Below are 15,465 nucleotides of genomic sequence, written 5' to 3'. Positions count from 1 at the left end.
TTAGAGTAATTTGTATTTTCCATTTATCTCTCTCTCTCTCTCTCTCTCTCTCTCTCTCTCTCTCTCTCTCTCTCTCTCTCTCTCTCTCTCTTTTACCAGTTTCAGTGACTAATTCCAGTTTGTGCAAGGAATACTCCTGCATAAATGTTCTGGTTTGTATACCTATGAATAATTCAAATTTTGAAACTTATTGCAAGAGGAAAATACTATTATGATGTTTGGTGCCATTACTTCTGGATTTAGTGCAGTTTTAGCAGGCTATGGTCTTTGGGACCATCGGCATTCACTGTTTGTTGAAGTGCTGTAGTATTACACTTTCCAGTACCATAGGTCTTTCAGTTGCTCAGATATAAAACAGGAACATTTGTATTGGTAGTGCTATTTATGCTAATGCTTATAAGTTTGAATAGTTCTTGATAATAATGCAAAATGCCATGGACTGTTTAAAGAATTTTGTGAAGTATTGTATATTACTGTTTATGTATTTATATTAATTTTTTCTCTCTTCACTCTGAAAGCTTATTTAGTGAGGAAATTGCCTTTTAGATGTATCCAGTATGAAAGATTGTTCATTTTAATTACTACAACTTGTAAGAAAAGTTTTTGCATAAATCCTTTTTTGCATTTCCAGATGAAACCTGATGCTGAGGTGTTCTTTTTAGAACCAGGGGAATTACTCAAGAGACAATTTACCCAGATCAATCGATTGCTAGATTTCCAGAAAGAACATCGTACACGACTTGTCTCCTTTCACAGAAGAATTGTAAGTTCCGTAAGTGTTGCTGTGTGTCAGACATGAAAATGATAAAAAGATTTATATATGAATTCCAGTGTTGGGAAAACTTATCCATTTGAACCTCTTAAAACCGGCATTGTGTGGTCCGGGAGCTCCCGTGGTTCTGCTTGATTTTGAATCGGCCGCCATTAGTTTGTTGCGCAGCCACGAGTGCAACGCCACTTATTGTTTACAACTCCCCGACAGCAAAAATTTGCCATATCTTTTGTTTTTATGAAAATAATTGCTAGGAATGAAAATAAGTGAAGTCAAATATGTTTTCAGTATTAACTTTAAATGAATATATTTTTTTAAAGATTCCACTTGAGAAGGCTCTACCAAGTCAAAACTTTTAATCAAAACAATGGGGCATTTGGTAATGCCCGAATTCCTTACTCATATAGTGCTTGAAAGACTTATGTAGTTGATACGGCTTTGGTAATTTCTTTTATATATAGCTATATAATTACTCATTTGATATGCCACCCATAAGATCAGATGATGCTAGAGGTAAGAAGTGCAGGCATAAATCTTTATCTGTTAGCGAATGTTCATTGTTCATTTTCCTCAGTAGATGGCGGTGTGCTTTGTTTACGTTTTGACGGCAACGTTCAAATGCACTGAGTGATTGCCAAAATTCATTCTTTATTTTTGTCATTTCATTACCCTCTACAATCAAAATAAATGAAGAAGAAACTAATAGCGATAATTATGAAGATAGTAAATGTAGGGAGATTCTGAAAAAGTTAAGTACTGTAGTTGACTTGCGGTTAGGCTAACTCAGGAATGTAGGCTAAATATGTTAAATAAAGTACATTTGACTCCAGTACCCCTCTGTTGGTGCTGCATATTACAGTGTCATGAGCAAACAGCATGCACCTGCGGGATTGATCTCTTATCCTGTGAGACAACACATCCATAATCAGGAGATACCTGATGTAAATCAACTCTTACTAGTATCCATTCAGTTAACCCAACACTGCTTCTAACTTGTGTTTTTGGTCCTTCATACATATGGACCAACCTCACATACTTCTCCAGTGTTCCCTTAAGTCACATACACCTCCAAACCACTTGGGATGGGAATCTGTCATATGCCTTTTCCAGGTCTATGAATACTGTGTGCAATTTTTTCTGATTTTCCGGGTGTTTTTCCATCATCTGTTGAAGGGCAAAACTTCATCTTTTATTCCTCTTCCTGGCATGAAACCAAACTGTTCTTCACCTACAGATGTTTCTTCCTTAATCCTTTTGATCTATTATTCTTTCCCAGATTTTCATGGTGTGAGACATTAGTTTTATTCCTCTGTAATTTGCACAAACCTGGATGTCACCCTTCTCCTAATAGATAGGCACAATAAAGCTTTCTTTCCAGTCTTTTATATCTTTTCCCAACTGTATATTTTCTTTGCTGTGTCTTAAAATGTCTATTCCTTCTTCCCCCTGACTCTTCCACACTTCTGCTGGAATTCCATCTGGTCCTATTGCTTTACCATTTTTCATCTTCTTAATGCCTTCTTTACCTCCTTCCTGCTAGTAGTATGTGTCATACCAAGGATCTGAAATCCATCTTCAGAGATTGTTCTAGGGTTTTCTTCATTTAACGGGTGTTCATAATATTCTTTCCACCTTGTCTTTATTTTATCCTTGTTGCATAAAACCATCCCAACCAGGTATAACTACAAAATTCCTTCTTTGCTGGTGTCAGTAAAGTTATAGCTAGATGAACAATTGATAAGTACAGTATTGAAATAATGTTATTGGAAAATTCATATTTTAATTTTATTGCATCAGTGTGAAGTATAAATGCAGATAATTAAAATTAATATTCATAGGTCAAATGATTGACTGATTATAAGGAGGGTCAAAATTACTTTTGTTTGTTGTTCCAATAGATGAGTTCCATATTCCAACTTGGGATTGATCTATTTTAGTTTGTTAGTATCAGTGCAACACAACAATTAATAGGAAATAATCAGTTACAGAAATACAAAGATTTACAAAAGCAGTATGCAGCAGTTACAAGCCGCGTGCAAGAACTAGATAAGAAGTATTCAGCTTCTTCGAACAGAATACAAGAACTAGAAGTGTAAGCAGTTATTTGCTCTTTTCTGGAAGTTAATTAATTACTGTGTGTGATCTTAATCTATTCTAACAGTGTTGTCTTATCATGTATTAGCAGTATTTTGTTGCAGTTATTTGTATTCTTCATTTTTATAAATTTTAGTGCATGGATCAAAGTTCCTGGCGTCTTAACATCCGTCCTGTCTACAGGTATACTGTACCTAGATTTGCATGAATATCTGTGGATTTTTAAATTTAATGTGTGGTTGTCTGTTGAAGTTTTAGGATAATAAATATGAATGGTACTTTTATTCTAGTACTGTATTACCGTAGTTTTATGTCCGGTACTGTATAAAAATAAATTGTTTGTTAAAACAAAGTGTTTATACAATGCACAAATCATTGCATTGCAACAGGGGCGTAACTAGGTGAGAATGGGCCCGTGGCATTTTCTTACAGTGGGCCCCATTACCTAAAAAAAAAAAAAAAAAAATATATATATATATATATATATATATATATATATATATATATATATATATATATATATATATATATATATATATATATATATATATATATATATATATATATATATATATATATATATGTATATATGTATATATGTATATATGTATATATGTATATATGTATATATATATATGTATATATGTATATATGTATATGTATATATATATATATATATATATATATATATATATATATATATATATATGTATATATGTATATATGTATATATGTATACATGTATACATGTATACATGTATATATTATATACATATATATGTATATATATATATATATATATATATATATATATATACATGTATACATATATACATATATATACATATATACATATATACATATATATACATATATATATATATATATATATATATATATATATATATATATATATATATATATATATATATATATATATATATATATATATATATATATATATTTTATGGGAGAGAGAGTAGAGAGATTGATTTGATATATCGTGGAACTGGTAGGCATAAGAAATTGAAATATAATATGCAGGCATTGAAATATAATTACTAATTGTTAATACATACATAGCTTAGAAAAACATCTAAATTACATATTCTCAATAATGAATCAGATGAATCCCCTTATGTAGGCCTATGCGGCCGTTACATTATTGCATAATTACGATGCCTATAAAATGAAAAATAAACACAACTTGGTCCAAAACATTTATACCATCATTAAATAAACAAATATACCTTATATACCTTCTAGAATTCTTTCTTCCTTGCTTTCATCTCTGCAAATCTGTCAATGACTTTACTTAAGTTCAATTTACGCGCAGTTCCTTGTTCAATTGATAGAAGAGCTAGCCCTTCTAATCTTTCCTGTGCCATTGTACTTGCAAATAGGTTTTAACAAGCTTTAGTTTGGAGAATGAACGCTCTGCACTTGCAGTTGTGACTGGAATAGTTAAAAACAATAGCATTGCAGTGCAAACCTCAGGGAAACTGGCTGAAATAGAATGATTTTCTATGATCAACATATTAGCAAGGTCCTTAATACTAGAAACTTTGCTTATTTCTCCCTTCAGAGCAGATCTCATGCTGAGAATTTCCTGTGTGAATGTTTCTGACACATCGTTGTGGTATTTTTCACAAAACTAGATGCTTTTTCGTACAGCTCTGAGTCAGATAAATTTTGCAATGAGATTGGTTCCAACACTGAGAATGATGAGACAACTTCATGCAAGCCAGTAAAACGGAAGTTCAACTGAGTTGTGATGATGTCCAGAGTACGATAGTAAACAGTTACTCTACACAAACTCTCTGGATCTTCTAATCTTTGGTCTTCACAAAGCTCGCCAAAATGTCTTTTTACGGCACGAAGTCTCTTTTCTCAAATTCTGGTCTGATTGACCACTTCTGGGCTATATCTGTTGCTTCTTTCTTTACATCCTCAAACTGATTTCTTAATCTGCACATCTCATCCACGCAAACCTTTAAGAGGTCTGCTGCCTTAGCAAGATCAACTGCTTTTGATTGCAACATTTTTGAAACTAAATTTATTGACTAAGATTTTGACTGAAACGTCAAAAGGAATACAAAATTAAAATTTTCAAGACATTTCTTTTAGTGCAGTGGCTTCATTGCGTTCGTCTGCCTTAGAGCTGCATAATATTATTTGTGCTAGAGCTTTCTGCACATCACAGAATCGAACTTTGAGAGCAAATACCGCATCATAACGTCCAGCCCATCTAGTTGGGTTTAACTTTTAATAGTTACCCCTTTGTGAGTGCCTGATTCAGAAATTACGCTAGATAATATGTCCCATCTCTTGATACTCAATCCAAAAAACACATAGACTCTTTGAACAATATAAAACTGCGCCATTTCTGTCACATCCTTGACAGCATCATTAATCACCAAATTTAAATTATGAGCAGCACAATGAACATAAACTGCACTGGGTTCAACATCAATTATTTTTTTCTACACACTTTTGTATATCCCCTACATGTTACTAGCTCCATCATATTCTTGGCCACGACACCTTGAAATAGAAAGTCCTCTTTGTTTAATTATTTGCAAAATTTGTTCTGATAGTGCAGCTCCACTTTGGCCCTCAACCTTATGAAACCCTAAAAAGACTCATTAATTTGTAGGGCTTTGGCTTTCCATTATCATCATATTCTATGCTACAGTAACGGTATATTTCGGCCATGGGCCCGTATCCCTTGGGTCCCTTGGCTCCCTTTCTGTGACTCTACGTCCATGGGCCCTTTAATCATTATAGGCCCTGGGCCGTGGCAGTTTGCCACCTCTGCCACCCTATTGTTACGCCTCTGCATTGCAAATACAGTATACAGTATTTGCACATTATTTTTGTTGGTTGTAGCATGTTAGATAATATTGGATAACTGATTGTGAGGCAGCTCTTTTGTAGATTGGCAGCTTTCCCACTTTTGCCTTATTTTGGAAAATCGTAAATGGTCAGCAGATAATCAATTTCTGTAATTCATTTTCATTGCTTACACTTTTTCACTTTAGTGTGTGATATACCAGGTAGTCACTTGTTTTTTTGATATTTTGATAGCATCATTAGCTTTTATTTATTGTTTTAGTATATGCACTTCAGTTTTACTTTAATGAATGTTTCTGATAGGTATATGAGCTGGAGTTCACTCATCCAAAGTACCATACAAGAATGTGGAACAATTTTGTTGAAATGGTTTAATGTTTAGTTATTCTTCTGTATTGTGATTAAAGTACTTATAATGAAACTATTCAGTCAGTACTATTAAACATGATGGTAATATAAGTGAGGGTTGAGAGAGCAGGTCTCAGCTGTAGGAACATAGCATCAGACCAAGGTTCTGTAAACTGATTTTTTGGGGGGCTTAAGCTTGCTTTTGATATGCCATGCAGCTGGGAATACAGTTGCAGGTAGGATGGTGATGTGTATGACCGAGACCTGAGGTCAAGTGATGTACATGTGTAACATAAAAACAGGTGACAGGAAGCTGCTCCATGATTGGCTGCTGAACCTGGTTGTTAAACCTGGGTTCAGCAGTGAAAAGCTCAACACTTACGGGGCTCTCACCAAGGAGAAGGTAAAGAAAGAAAGAGAAAAAAGAAATTTATAATGTTGTGGGTGCTCATATGTCACAGCAGCTTCTTATATTGCATACACTGTTGCTGTTCTCCAAACACTGTAAATATGTGATTGTTCTGCACTCAATCAAAGTCAGAGCCATTGAGCCCACTGATACAGTACTCGAAAAAATTGCCAAATAACTAAAATTTAGTTAACAGTTGAAAAGTGTGGCAGTTCCCCACCCTCACCAGGCTTTTTTCCGAGTGTTGATAAGATATTGGGTCAAGTAAGTTTCGCTGAGAATTTTAGCATAATTAAGTATACAATACTGTAGTTAATTGATACAAATGCTCCTGAGCTTTTGATTTATAGAACCATCATTATATTTACTGTGTTCAGTGATGTTAAACACATTCTGACCATGAAGCCTCACCCCAGTTTTGATTAGCAAAATAACAAAATAATTTTATGGTAGGGGTACTGCTTACATTTGACTGTCTCAGTGCATTGAAGTGCTGAAATACTTGGCTACAGCCAATACAACATATTGGTTATTGTAATGACAAAGGAAACCAAAACAGTACAATAGAAATACTGTATAAGAAATATTGAATAACATTTTATTGTAGTTACATTTTTTTAAATTGTAGTTACATTTTTTTAAATGCTACACAAACATATCCCAAATAAAACAGTAAAAACAAAATAAAGCTTAAAATCCATACAATACAGATAATATAAATAAGATAAAACATTCAAATTTTCAAAATGTGAAAATATTATGTACATTGTTACCACCGAATGTTATAAAATTATCACGAGCATAATATAAATGTGTTTGATTACAATCGTCTTGCTATACAGTACGTAGGAAGATTTACTGGTAAACTTTTTCAGCATACTGCAATTGTACTTTTGTCAGCTAGTAGTGTTCCCTTAAAGACAGGGTCATTTGAAGAGAATGAAAATACCATAATATTAATGTACATCATTTTGTTATTCGTGTATTGACTAGTCTATTGTAGTCTGCTGATGGGAGAATAAATCTTCAAGATTACACATTTTCTATGACTTTTATACTGTATATTTAATATTTTAACTAAGTATAGTATATACGCTTCTGGTAAATTAAATATGAAATATGTAATTAGTATAGCTACTTAGTATTTAAAAGTAATTTTTTAGATGCTGTATTGGAAGCCTTTCAGTAGATGTCCATTCTCTTTGAGGCAGATACTAGGTGGAGTGTTTTTAGTTATCTTTTCTGCCATTTGTTAGTTAAGTGCTACAGTCTGTACATTTGAGGATAAAGATTAACAGCACTTCAATACTGGAAATCATCTAAAGTTTCAAGCAAGATGAATATCACCTTAGTAACTTTATTTTCATACTTATAGTCCTTACCCGTTTTTATTGTGTAGTGTTATTAGATAATTGTGGAAAGATCTTTTAATGCCCCATTTTTAGTGTTAGTAATGACTTCAGTTACTTTTTAGGGAGAACAGTAAACTACGCAACATAATTAATAACCAAGTCAGTTTAGGTGGTGGTGGTGGCTTACCATCCAGCAGCTATTCTTCTCCCGTTCCTGATGCTTATGCTGGACTCACTCATAAAAGTCCTTCTCAGGTGAGTTCATGGTGTCATCTGTGGTTGTGTATGTATGTTTGTATAGAGTGAATAATATTGCAGTGGAAATAGTATTTTTATATAAGTAACTTACCCAGTAATTACTTAGCTAAGATTGTCTACTCAGTGGCAGTTTAAATTTCGAAATTCGCGGTAGTGACACACTTTTGTTTATGTAGGTGACTAGCCCCGCCCACTCTCAGGGTAAGAGAGGAACAACTCAACCAAGAGCTCAGTTTGTTTTTGCCAGCTTAGACCGCATACGGTGTTAAGAATAGCAGCTGAATTTGAATTCTGTTTGAGATCTTCCCTTTTAGTGAAGTATTTTTGATACGGTAGCCGTCAGCATTGATTATTTAAATAGGTTTTCAGTGAAACCATTATAGTGACTTTAGTTCTCTTAGGAGACCTTCTAATTTTGACTTGTACAGTTGAACCTCTTAAAACTGGCATTCTGTGGTCAGGGAACTCCCGTGGTTCTTCTTGATTTTGAATCAGCCACCATTAGTTCATTGCACGGCCATGAGGGCAGTGCCACTTATCGTTCACAACTTCCAGACAGCAAAAATTTGCCATATCTTTGCTTCTATGACAGTAATTGTTAGTAATGAAATAAGTGAAGTCAAATTTGTTTTCAGTATTAACTTTAAATAAATAAATATATTTTTTTTAAAGATTCTACTTGAGAAGGCTCTACCAAATCAAACTTTTATTCAAAACAATGAGACATTTGGCAACACAAATTCCTTACTCTTAGAGTGCTTGAAAGACTTATAGTTGATATGGTTTTGATAATTTCTTATATGCAGTGTATGTTTTTATAGTTGATATGGTTTTGATAATTTCTTTCATATAGCTGTATGTTTACCCATGAGATCAGATGATGCTAGAGGTAAGAAGCACAAACATAAATTTTTATCTATGCTAGAAAATGTTTCACCCGTCGGCAAATGTTTAGTGTTCATTTTCCTTAATAGATGGTGGTGTGCTTTGTTTAACGTTCAAATGCAGTGAGTGATTGGTGAAATTCATTCTTTATTTTTGTCATTTCATTACCCGCTACAATCAGAATAAATGACAAAGAAACTAATACTGTACTGATAATTATGAGGATAGTAAATTTAGGAGATGAAAGTCACCAATAATATTCTGCAGATTCTGAGAAAAGTTAAGTACTGTAGTTGACTTACAGTTAGGCTAACTTGGGAGTGGAGGCTAAATGTGTTAAGTAAAGTACACTACATATTTTTAAAAATTATACAGTATGAAGTTATAAAATGATCAAGAGAAAAAGTGTGAATAATGAAATGATAAATGATCAAGAGAAAAAATATGAGTAATAAAATAATAAAAAGCAGTGTTAGAACTTAGCCAACTAGTAGGCTAAGTCAGCAACTAGGCTATTTGTATGTGGAATTAGCTTGCAAGACTATGTTAACAAAGGGACTTCATTTTTTAGGGATGTATTCTATATTCCGGGATTTTTTGTGGTTCGGCAGTGGCCTGGTCCCAAGGTCCCTGGATTTAAGAGGTTGGACTGTGCTGCTAGTCTGACTATGTCAGACTCTAGCTCTTACGGTTTTTGGTATTGCAGCCTTGATTGACAAAAGCTAGCTATGACTTGCATACCTTGTGCACTGCATATAGAGGACAGGTATGTTCCATTGATTTGATGTGCGAGGAGCGTAAAGAGTTGGATGAGAAAAGTTAAGAGAGAGACCATAAAAGGAAAGTGGCTTATAGAGCTGAAGTAAAATCTTTAGCTTGCCAGGGTATGAATCTTACGTCTAGTAATGTTGACATCCCTGTTGTCTCTTGTCCTGCTAAATTAATCTCTCCCATTTCCAGCCTTCCTCCAATTCCACCTACTCCTTTGCTCAGCTCCCACACTTCCGATCTGGACCGCTGCGCCAGCCTTGAGTTAAAGTTTGACCAGAAGTTTGGTATACTTGCTAACACAGTGTCCCAAATGGGGGAATCAGTGTGTTTCCTCATGGTAAAATTTAGTGAAAACAAGTGCAAGTTGAGTGATAGTGGAGGAGGTGGCTGCCCATCCCACCGACTCCCCTAGGCCAAGGTCACTGCCATACTCCCCAACCCTGGTAGGAGGCGTACCGGAAGCCCAAGGGAGGTCGGTTGGGTCTGCCCACAGGTAGTTGCCCCCTCAGTCAGACCTGTTGTGTCCCAGGCGGCAACAAAAGACAGCCATTGGAAATGCGTCTTGGAGGTTCATCATCATTCATCGAGCTCCAGAGACTCAAGTCCTAGTATGGGGCGCCAGTGGCATTTCTTGGACAAGTAACGCCCTCTGAAAAGACGTTCCATGTTCAAGGATCAGTCCCCTCCACTACCAGCAAAAGGCATAGAGAGCCTTCCTGTAGCCCCCAGCCATTGTGCAGTGCTTGGGACAGTCCCGAGCACTTTTCTCAGTTGGAGTGCCAATTGGTGGCGCCTGGACTCTGTCCGTGACTTATAAGCATGCTTCTTTCTTGTCTAAGCATGCCTCTTCACGAGAGCACCCACATACTTTTGCAGGATGCTCTTTAGAGAGCGAGCGCCCATTGGTGGCTGAGCACCCAGTAGTAGCTGAGCACCCAGTAGTTGCAGAGCACCCAGTAGTAGCCGAACGGCCAGGCATACCTAGGCATCAGGTAATGTTCGAGTGCCCAGTGGCTTCTAAACAACGTTGGGTGTCTGATAGGTAGCTGTCTAGAGTCCTTTGGCGCCCAAGCTCCCTTCCTCATTTGAACCCCCAGTTGCATCGGATCGCCAGGCGCCAGTTCCTGTTGTGTTTGGCAACTTACTCCAAGCACTCGGCACAGACTATGTGTAGCTTGGCCCCTTCTAGCCTGTCTGTTGTTGTGGGCCCACCCACTTCAAAGGAACTAGACCCTTCATAGGCTCTTTTCCAGGGACAATTGGACAACAATTTGGGGCTCCTCCAGAAGGCTTGTCTTTTGTCAGTAGCAGCTCCTGCGGATCCTTCGCTTTCCCTAATTTCTTTGGATGAAGAGAAGATGAAGTTCCATCGGCCTGCGCTTCTTTGCTTAGGTATTTGTTGCAGAATTTTTCAGATTTTTTGGCTCCAGCACCTCCTGCTTCTCTGGCTTCCTTGTTTATGATGAGTGATCAGCCAGTCAGGTCAAACAGACTCCCTAAGATGGTTCTCTTGTCTTCGTCTAAGAAGGCCTTGTATAAAGTAGACAGCTGGTTGTCAGAGAAGAGGCGACAAGGCAAGGCTTCCTTCAGTATTCCGCCTTCTTGCTTATCTTCCAGAAGATTTCGGTCATACGCAACTGGAGAAGCTCCTTCCTTGGAGTGGCTGCCTCCTCCAGGGGGACTTCTCCAGTCTTGTTGACTCAGCCCATAGGTTTGCCTTCTCATCTGCGAAGATCATGTCTTCAGCCTTAGAGATACAGCAAACCCCCCGTATTCACGGGGGATGTGTACCACACCCCTCTGCGAATAGCTAAAATCCACGAATACTTAAAAACCCTTGTAAAAACACTTAGGACTGCCTATTTTGATAGTTCAAACACAAAAAAAACTTAAAATGCGTATACAGGTATTATCCTACTTACGATGGGGTTAGGTTCCAAAAACCCCATAGTTTGTTGGAAAAAACGTACCTCGAATATAGCCTAGCTTACACTAGGGTATTCAGTATCATGCATACATATATGGTAGCCTAGCCTACACTATGAAGTATACTCTGTACATACACACAGTATAGTAATTATTAATATCAGCTAACTCTGGAGGTTCATGCAGAGTGGCTTATGATAATTCAATATAAGAGAAATTAAATAACAAACAAGAGTTAGCTTAGCCTATACTATGGTATATCGTATACATATATGGTAGCCTAGCCTACATTATACTGTACTCTATATTCACATATTAATATTATCTTATACAAACATCAACATAATGATTATGCATCTTTTCCATAGATTTTTTAAAATGTTCTGCTTTACTTCACTGTATCCAATAATATTGTATAATGTATATACTTATATTGTTTTCGTATTAGAAATTGTGATCACTGTTTTGGTTGGGAAATCGATTATGCAGTAAGTTTATTTCGCCATATTTAACTCAGTTCAGAGCACTTTTCTTGCTTGTATGGGGCAAGGTTATTTTTCGTTATATGAAGTGTTTTTAAGTCGAAATATAACTTAACCCTTAAACGCCTACTGACGTATCACAAAACGTCGACTAAAATTGTCTGTTGGGTGCCAAGTGGACGCACTGCCGACGTCGTTAAAAAAATTTCAACCTTTGGTCAACTTTGACTTGACCGAAATGGTTGAAAATGCAATTGTAAGCTAAAACTCTTACATTATAGTAATATTCAATCATGTACCTTCATTTTGCAACCAGTTGGAAGTCTCTAGCACAATATTTCGATTTATGGTGAATTTTTGAAAAAAACATTTTCCTTACGTCGCGCTGGTAACTCGGCCGAACATCTCAGAAATTCTTTCGTCACGTTGTCGTAATATTTGTGCACAGTTTTATATTAGTCGTTACATAAAGTTTTATATATGAAAATGTGCGCAATGTCATGTACAATACAACAGAAAATAATCCATGGTTGTAGCTTTTATCAGTTTTGAAATATTTTCATATAATTCACGATAAATAGAAAAAATTCGACCTTCGGTCAACTTTAACTCGACCGAAATGGTAAAAAAACTGCAATTAAAAGCTAAAACACTTACAGTCTAGTAATATTCAATCAATTACCTTCATTTTTCAACAAACGGGAAGTCTCTAGCACAATATTTCGATTTATGGTGAATTTTTGAAAAACATTTTTTATGTCCGGGGGTTACGTAATTCATGCATCATTTTGTGATAATATTTTGTCTGTGTTGCTTTGATCGTTTTACAATTTGTTATATACCAAAATCATTGCAATTTAGTGTACAATACAAAAGAAAAACAAAATAACCCGTTAGTTTTAATTTTGCTCGCAATTTGTATAAAATTATATATGAAAAATTTTTTGCGCTGTCATATATTTCAATATTTATATATGATAATGATATTTTTTCCCATTTCTGATGGTTGCATACTAAACTTCAGTCAATGACAAAAAAATGAGCTAAAAATGAACTCTTAATCTTAAAAACTAAGCGTGCTGTGATTTTTTGAAAAACTTTTTCCGCTTCGGCGCTAACTCACCAAATATTCAACGTTTACGGGAGATGTTTTTGTAAATAGGACTTCGGCGTTAAAGGGTTAATTAATATTAACATTAATGTGTATTTTGGTAATAAAATTCCTGAATTTCTTGTTATTTATTGTGAAATTCATAAATGAGTTATAATATATATTGTATTTTATATGTTATAAAGTTATATTAACAATCATTGTAAAGTTTGCAAATTATAGGTCAATGTTTGGATGGTGTTTGTGTTGGTAATGAAATATATATTGGCTCCACATTTGTCAGTCATTCTTACAGTAAATTTTTTTATTTAACGTATGTTAATGGTTTTAATGCATATGGTTTGATGTACTTATCATAAGTTTGTTAAAAACCTATATTTAAGTATCACTTTGATGATGATGTGAAATGTAACCCATTTTTTTGACCAGTTCGTTCAATGGTGATGAATTCATCTTTCATCTTTTTTCAAGATTACATAATATTTTTTTTTCTTAGATAATTAATGTAGATATATCTCAGTTAATAGCATATACAGTAATGAGTATGTCACATGGAAATGCAGACCAGTGCGTATCACTAAGGGGTATTCCGCAGTGCAAGGTGGCATCAGTTGCTGAAACTAGGCTGCTAGGTAGTTAATTGATAATTGTTGTTTGTTGGGTATACCCTCACTCACCTGTGGACCCAGCATTATTTTTAGAGCCATTGTCAGAAAAGCATTTATGTTTTTGTTCTGATTGTTTTGTTTATTTTACAAAGAGTTTGCATGGATAATGTAAGTGTGAAGGGCGCTAGCCAGCTTAGTGAACCTTCATTGCCTTCATTTAGATGGATCCCTGCCATTAGTACAAAGAAAAACAAATTTAACTGCAGTTTAGTTTTTTAGAGGAGGTGTCTGCCACTACCTCCTGGATGCCGAACCACTCCCTACTCTTCCCCTGAGTACATCCCTACCTTGGCAGAGATGCTGTGTCGACTGCTGCTGTCTGCTGTCGATACAACCTCCAGGAGCTCAGTGCAATTGAGCTTCCTGCTGTGGTTGTCCTTCCTGTGGAAGATACCCCAGTTACATTAACTAAGGTTACACCCTCAGAGTAGAGTAAAACAGGCTGGAGAGGAAGCACAAGCACTTACTCTTCCTTCCTCCTGTATCTTCTGCTTGTCTAGTTCTTCCTCAACTTCTAGGGTGGCTTTCTACCAGGAAACTTTTGTTAATTTTATAATACAGTCGACCCTCGCTATATTGAAGTGCAGTATTCGAAGCTTCAGCTAATTGCAGATTTTTGTGTGGAACCTATCTCCAATAATATGTGAAAATTCACTAATTCGTGGATTTTTTTTTGTGGAGCAGTATTCACTAATTACTCTATTTTCATTTTATTTTCGTGACTAAATATACATTTTTTGATAAAAAATTATTTACTAATTTTCAAATATTGATATTAATATATAAACAGTAAAATATCACTAAGGAAAGTATAGTAAATTAGGTAAGATTTTAGCACAATTCTTTGCTTTTCCCAATCTTTTACTGTTACAAAGTCTTCCACATAGGGGGAGGGATGTAGGCCTAACTGTCAGTCATCTTGACATATTGACAGTGTGAAGGGGTCAGCACCTGAGCAAAGTAAAGTCTCTCTCTCTCTCTCTCTCTCTCTCTCTCTCTCTCTTTTTATTTAACTCTCTGTTCTCTGGTTTTAGTTTAATGTTTACTGATACTGTATATTTGTATAACCTGGTTTTGTGAATTAATCTTTATTTACCATTGAATACATACTGTCACTAAGGATTCAGAGCTGATGAAACACGGTTTTTTCGGCAACTTTTTTTTTATCAAAGCATCGGATAAAGGTGAAAGTTGGCAAGATGTATATTTTATAACCTTACCATTTTTTCATTTATTACCTAAGTTCAATAGTTCTGGTACTTACCAGAGTAAAAGTGGGTTTCCTATGCCAGAGCCATCAAAATCGCAGGTAAGGGTTTGAACACAATAATGACGTATGACGTCATGGAAATCCACCCACAGTGAAGAGAAGTTTACATATGGGGAAAACGTCTCTTCACTGTGGCTCTGCCCACTTGGCGATGGCATATTCACTAATTGATATTAGCCAAGACCAAGAGAAAGGGAAGGTTTGCTCACTTTCCCCAAATATCCCATGTAGGTGGAGCTTGTCTACTTCCTCATTGCATCAGCAGG

The 15,465-nt window shown here is 35.5% G+C and overlaps 1 protein-coding gene across 3 annotated transcripts in view; it reads left to right on the top strand.

Moving 5' to 3' along the window:
* LOC136850170 (probable E3 SUMO-protein ligase RNF212) overlaps positions 1-15,465 on the top strand; it is a 55,420-nt gene that overhangs the window by 20,934 nt on the left and 19,021 nt on the right. The window contains exons 4-6 of one of the 3 annotated variants that reach the window (XM_067123794.1): positions 632-763; positions 2,755-2,864; positions 7,951-8,083. In XM_067123794.1, the coding sequence (XP_066979895.1) occupies positions 632-763; positions 2,755-2,864; positions 7,951-8,083 (375 nt within the window). Of the gene's footprint in view, positions 1-631; positions 773-2,754; positions 2,865-7,939; positions 8,084-15,465 lie in introns of all 3 variants that reach the window. The other 2 variants (XM_067123793.1, XM_067123795.1) reach the window with 2 other exon arrangements.

The sequence above is a fragment of the Macrobrachium rosenbergii genome, chromosome 21, assembly GCF_040412425.1.
Source record: "Macrobrachium rosenbergii isolate ZJJX-2024 chromosome 21, ASM4041242v1, whole genome shotgun sequence".
NCBI lineage: Eukaryota > Metazoa > Arthropoda > Malacostraca > Decapoda > Palaemonidae > Macrobrachium > Macrobrachium rosenbergii.
Note: the sequence above shows the minus strand (reverse complement) of the source record. Positions and strands in the feature narration are given on the sequence as shown.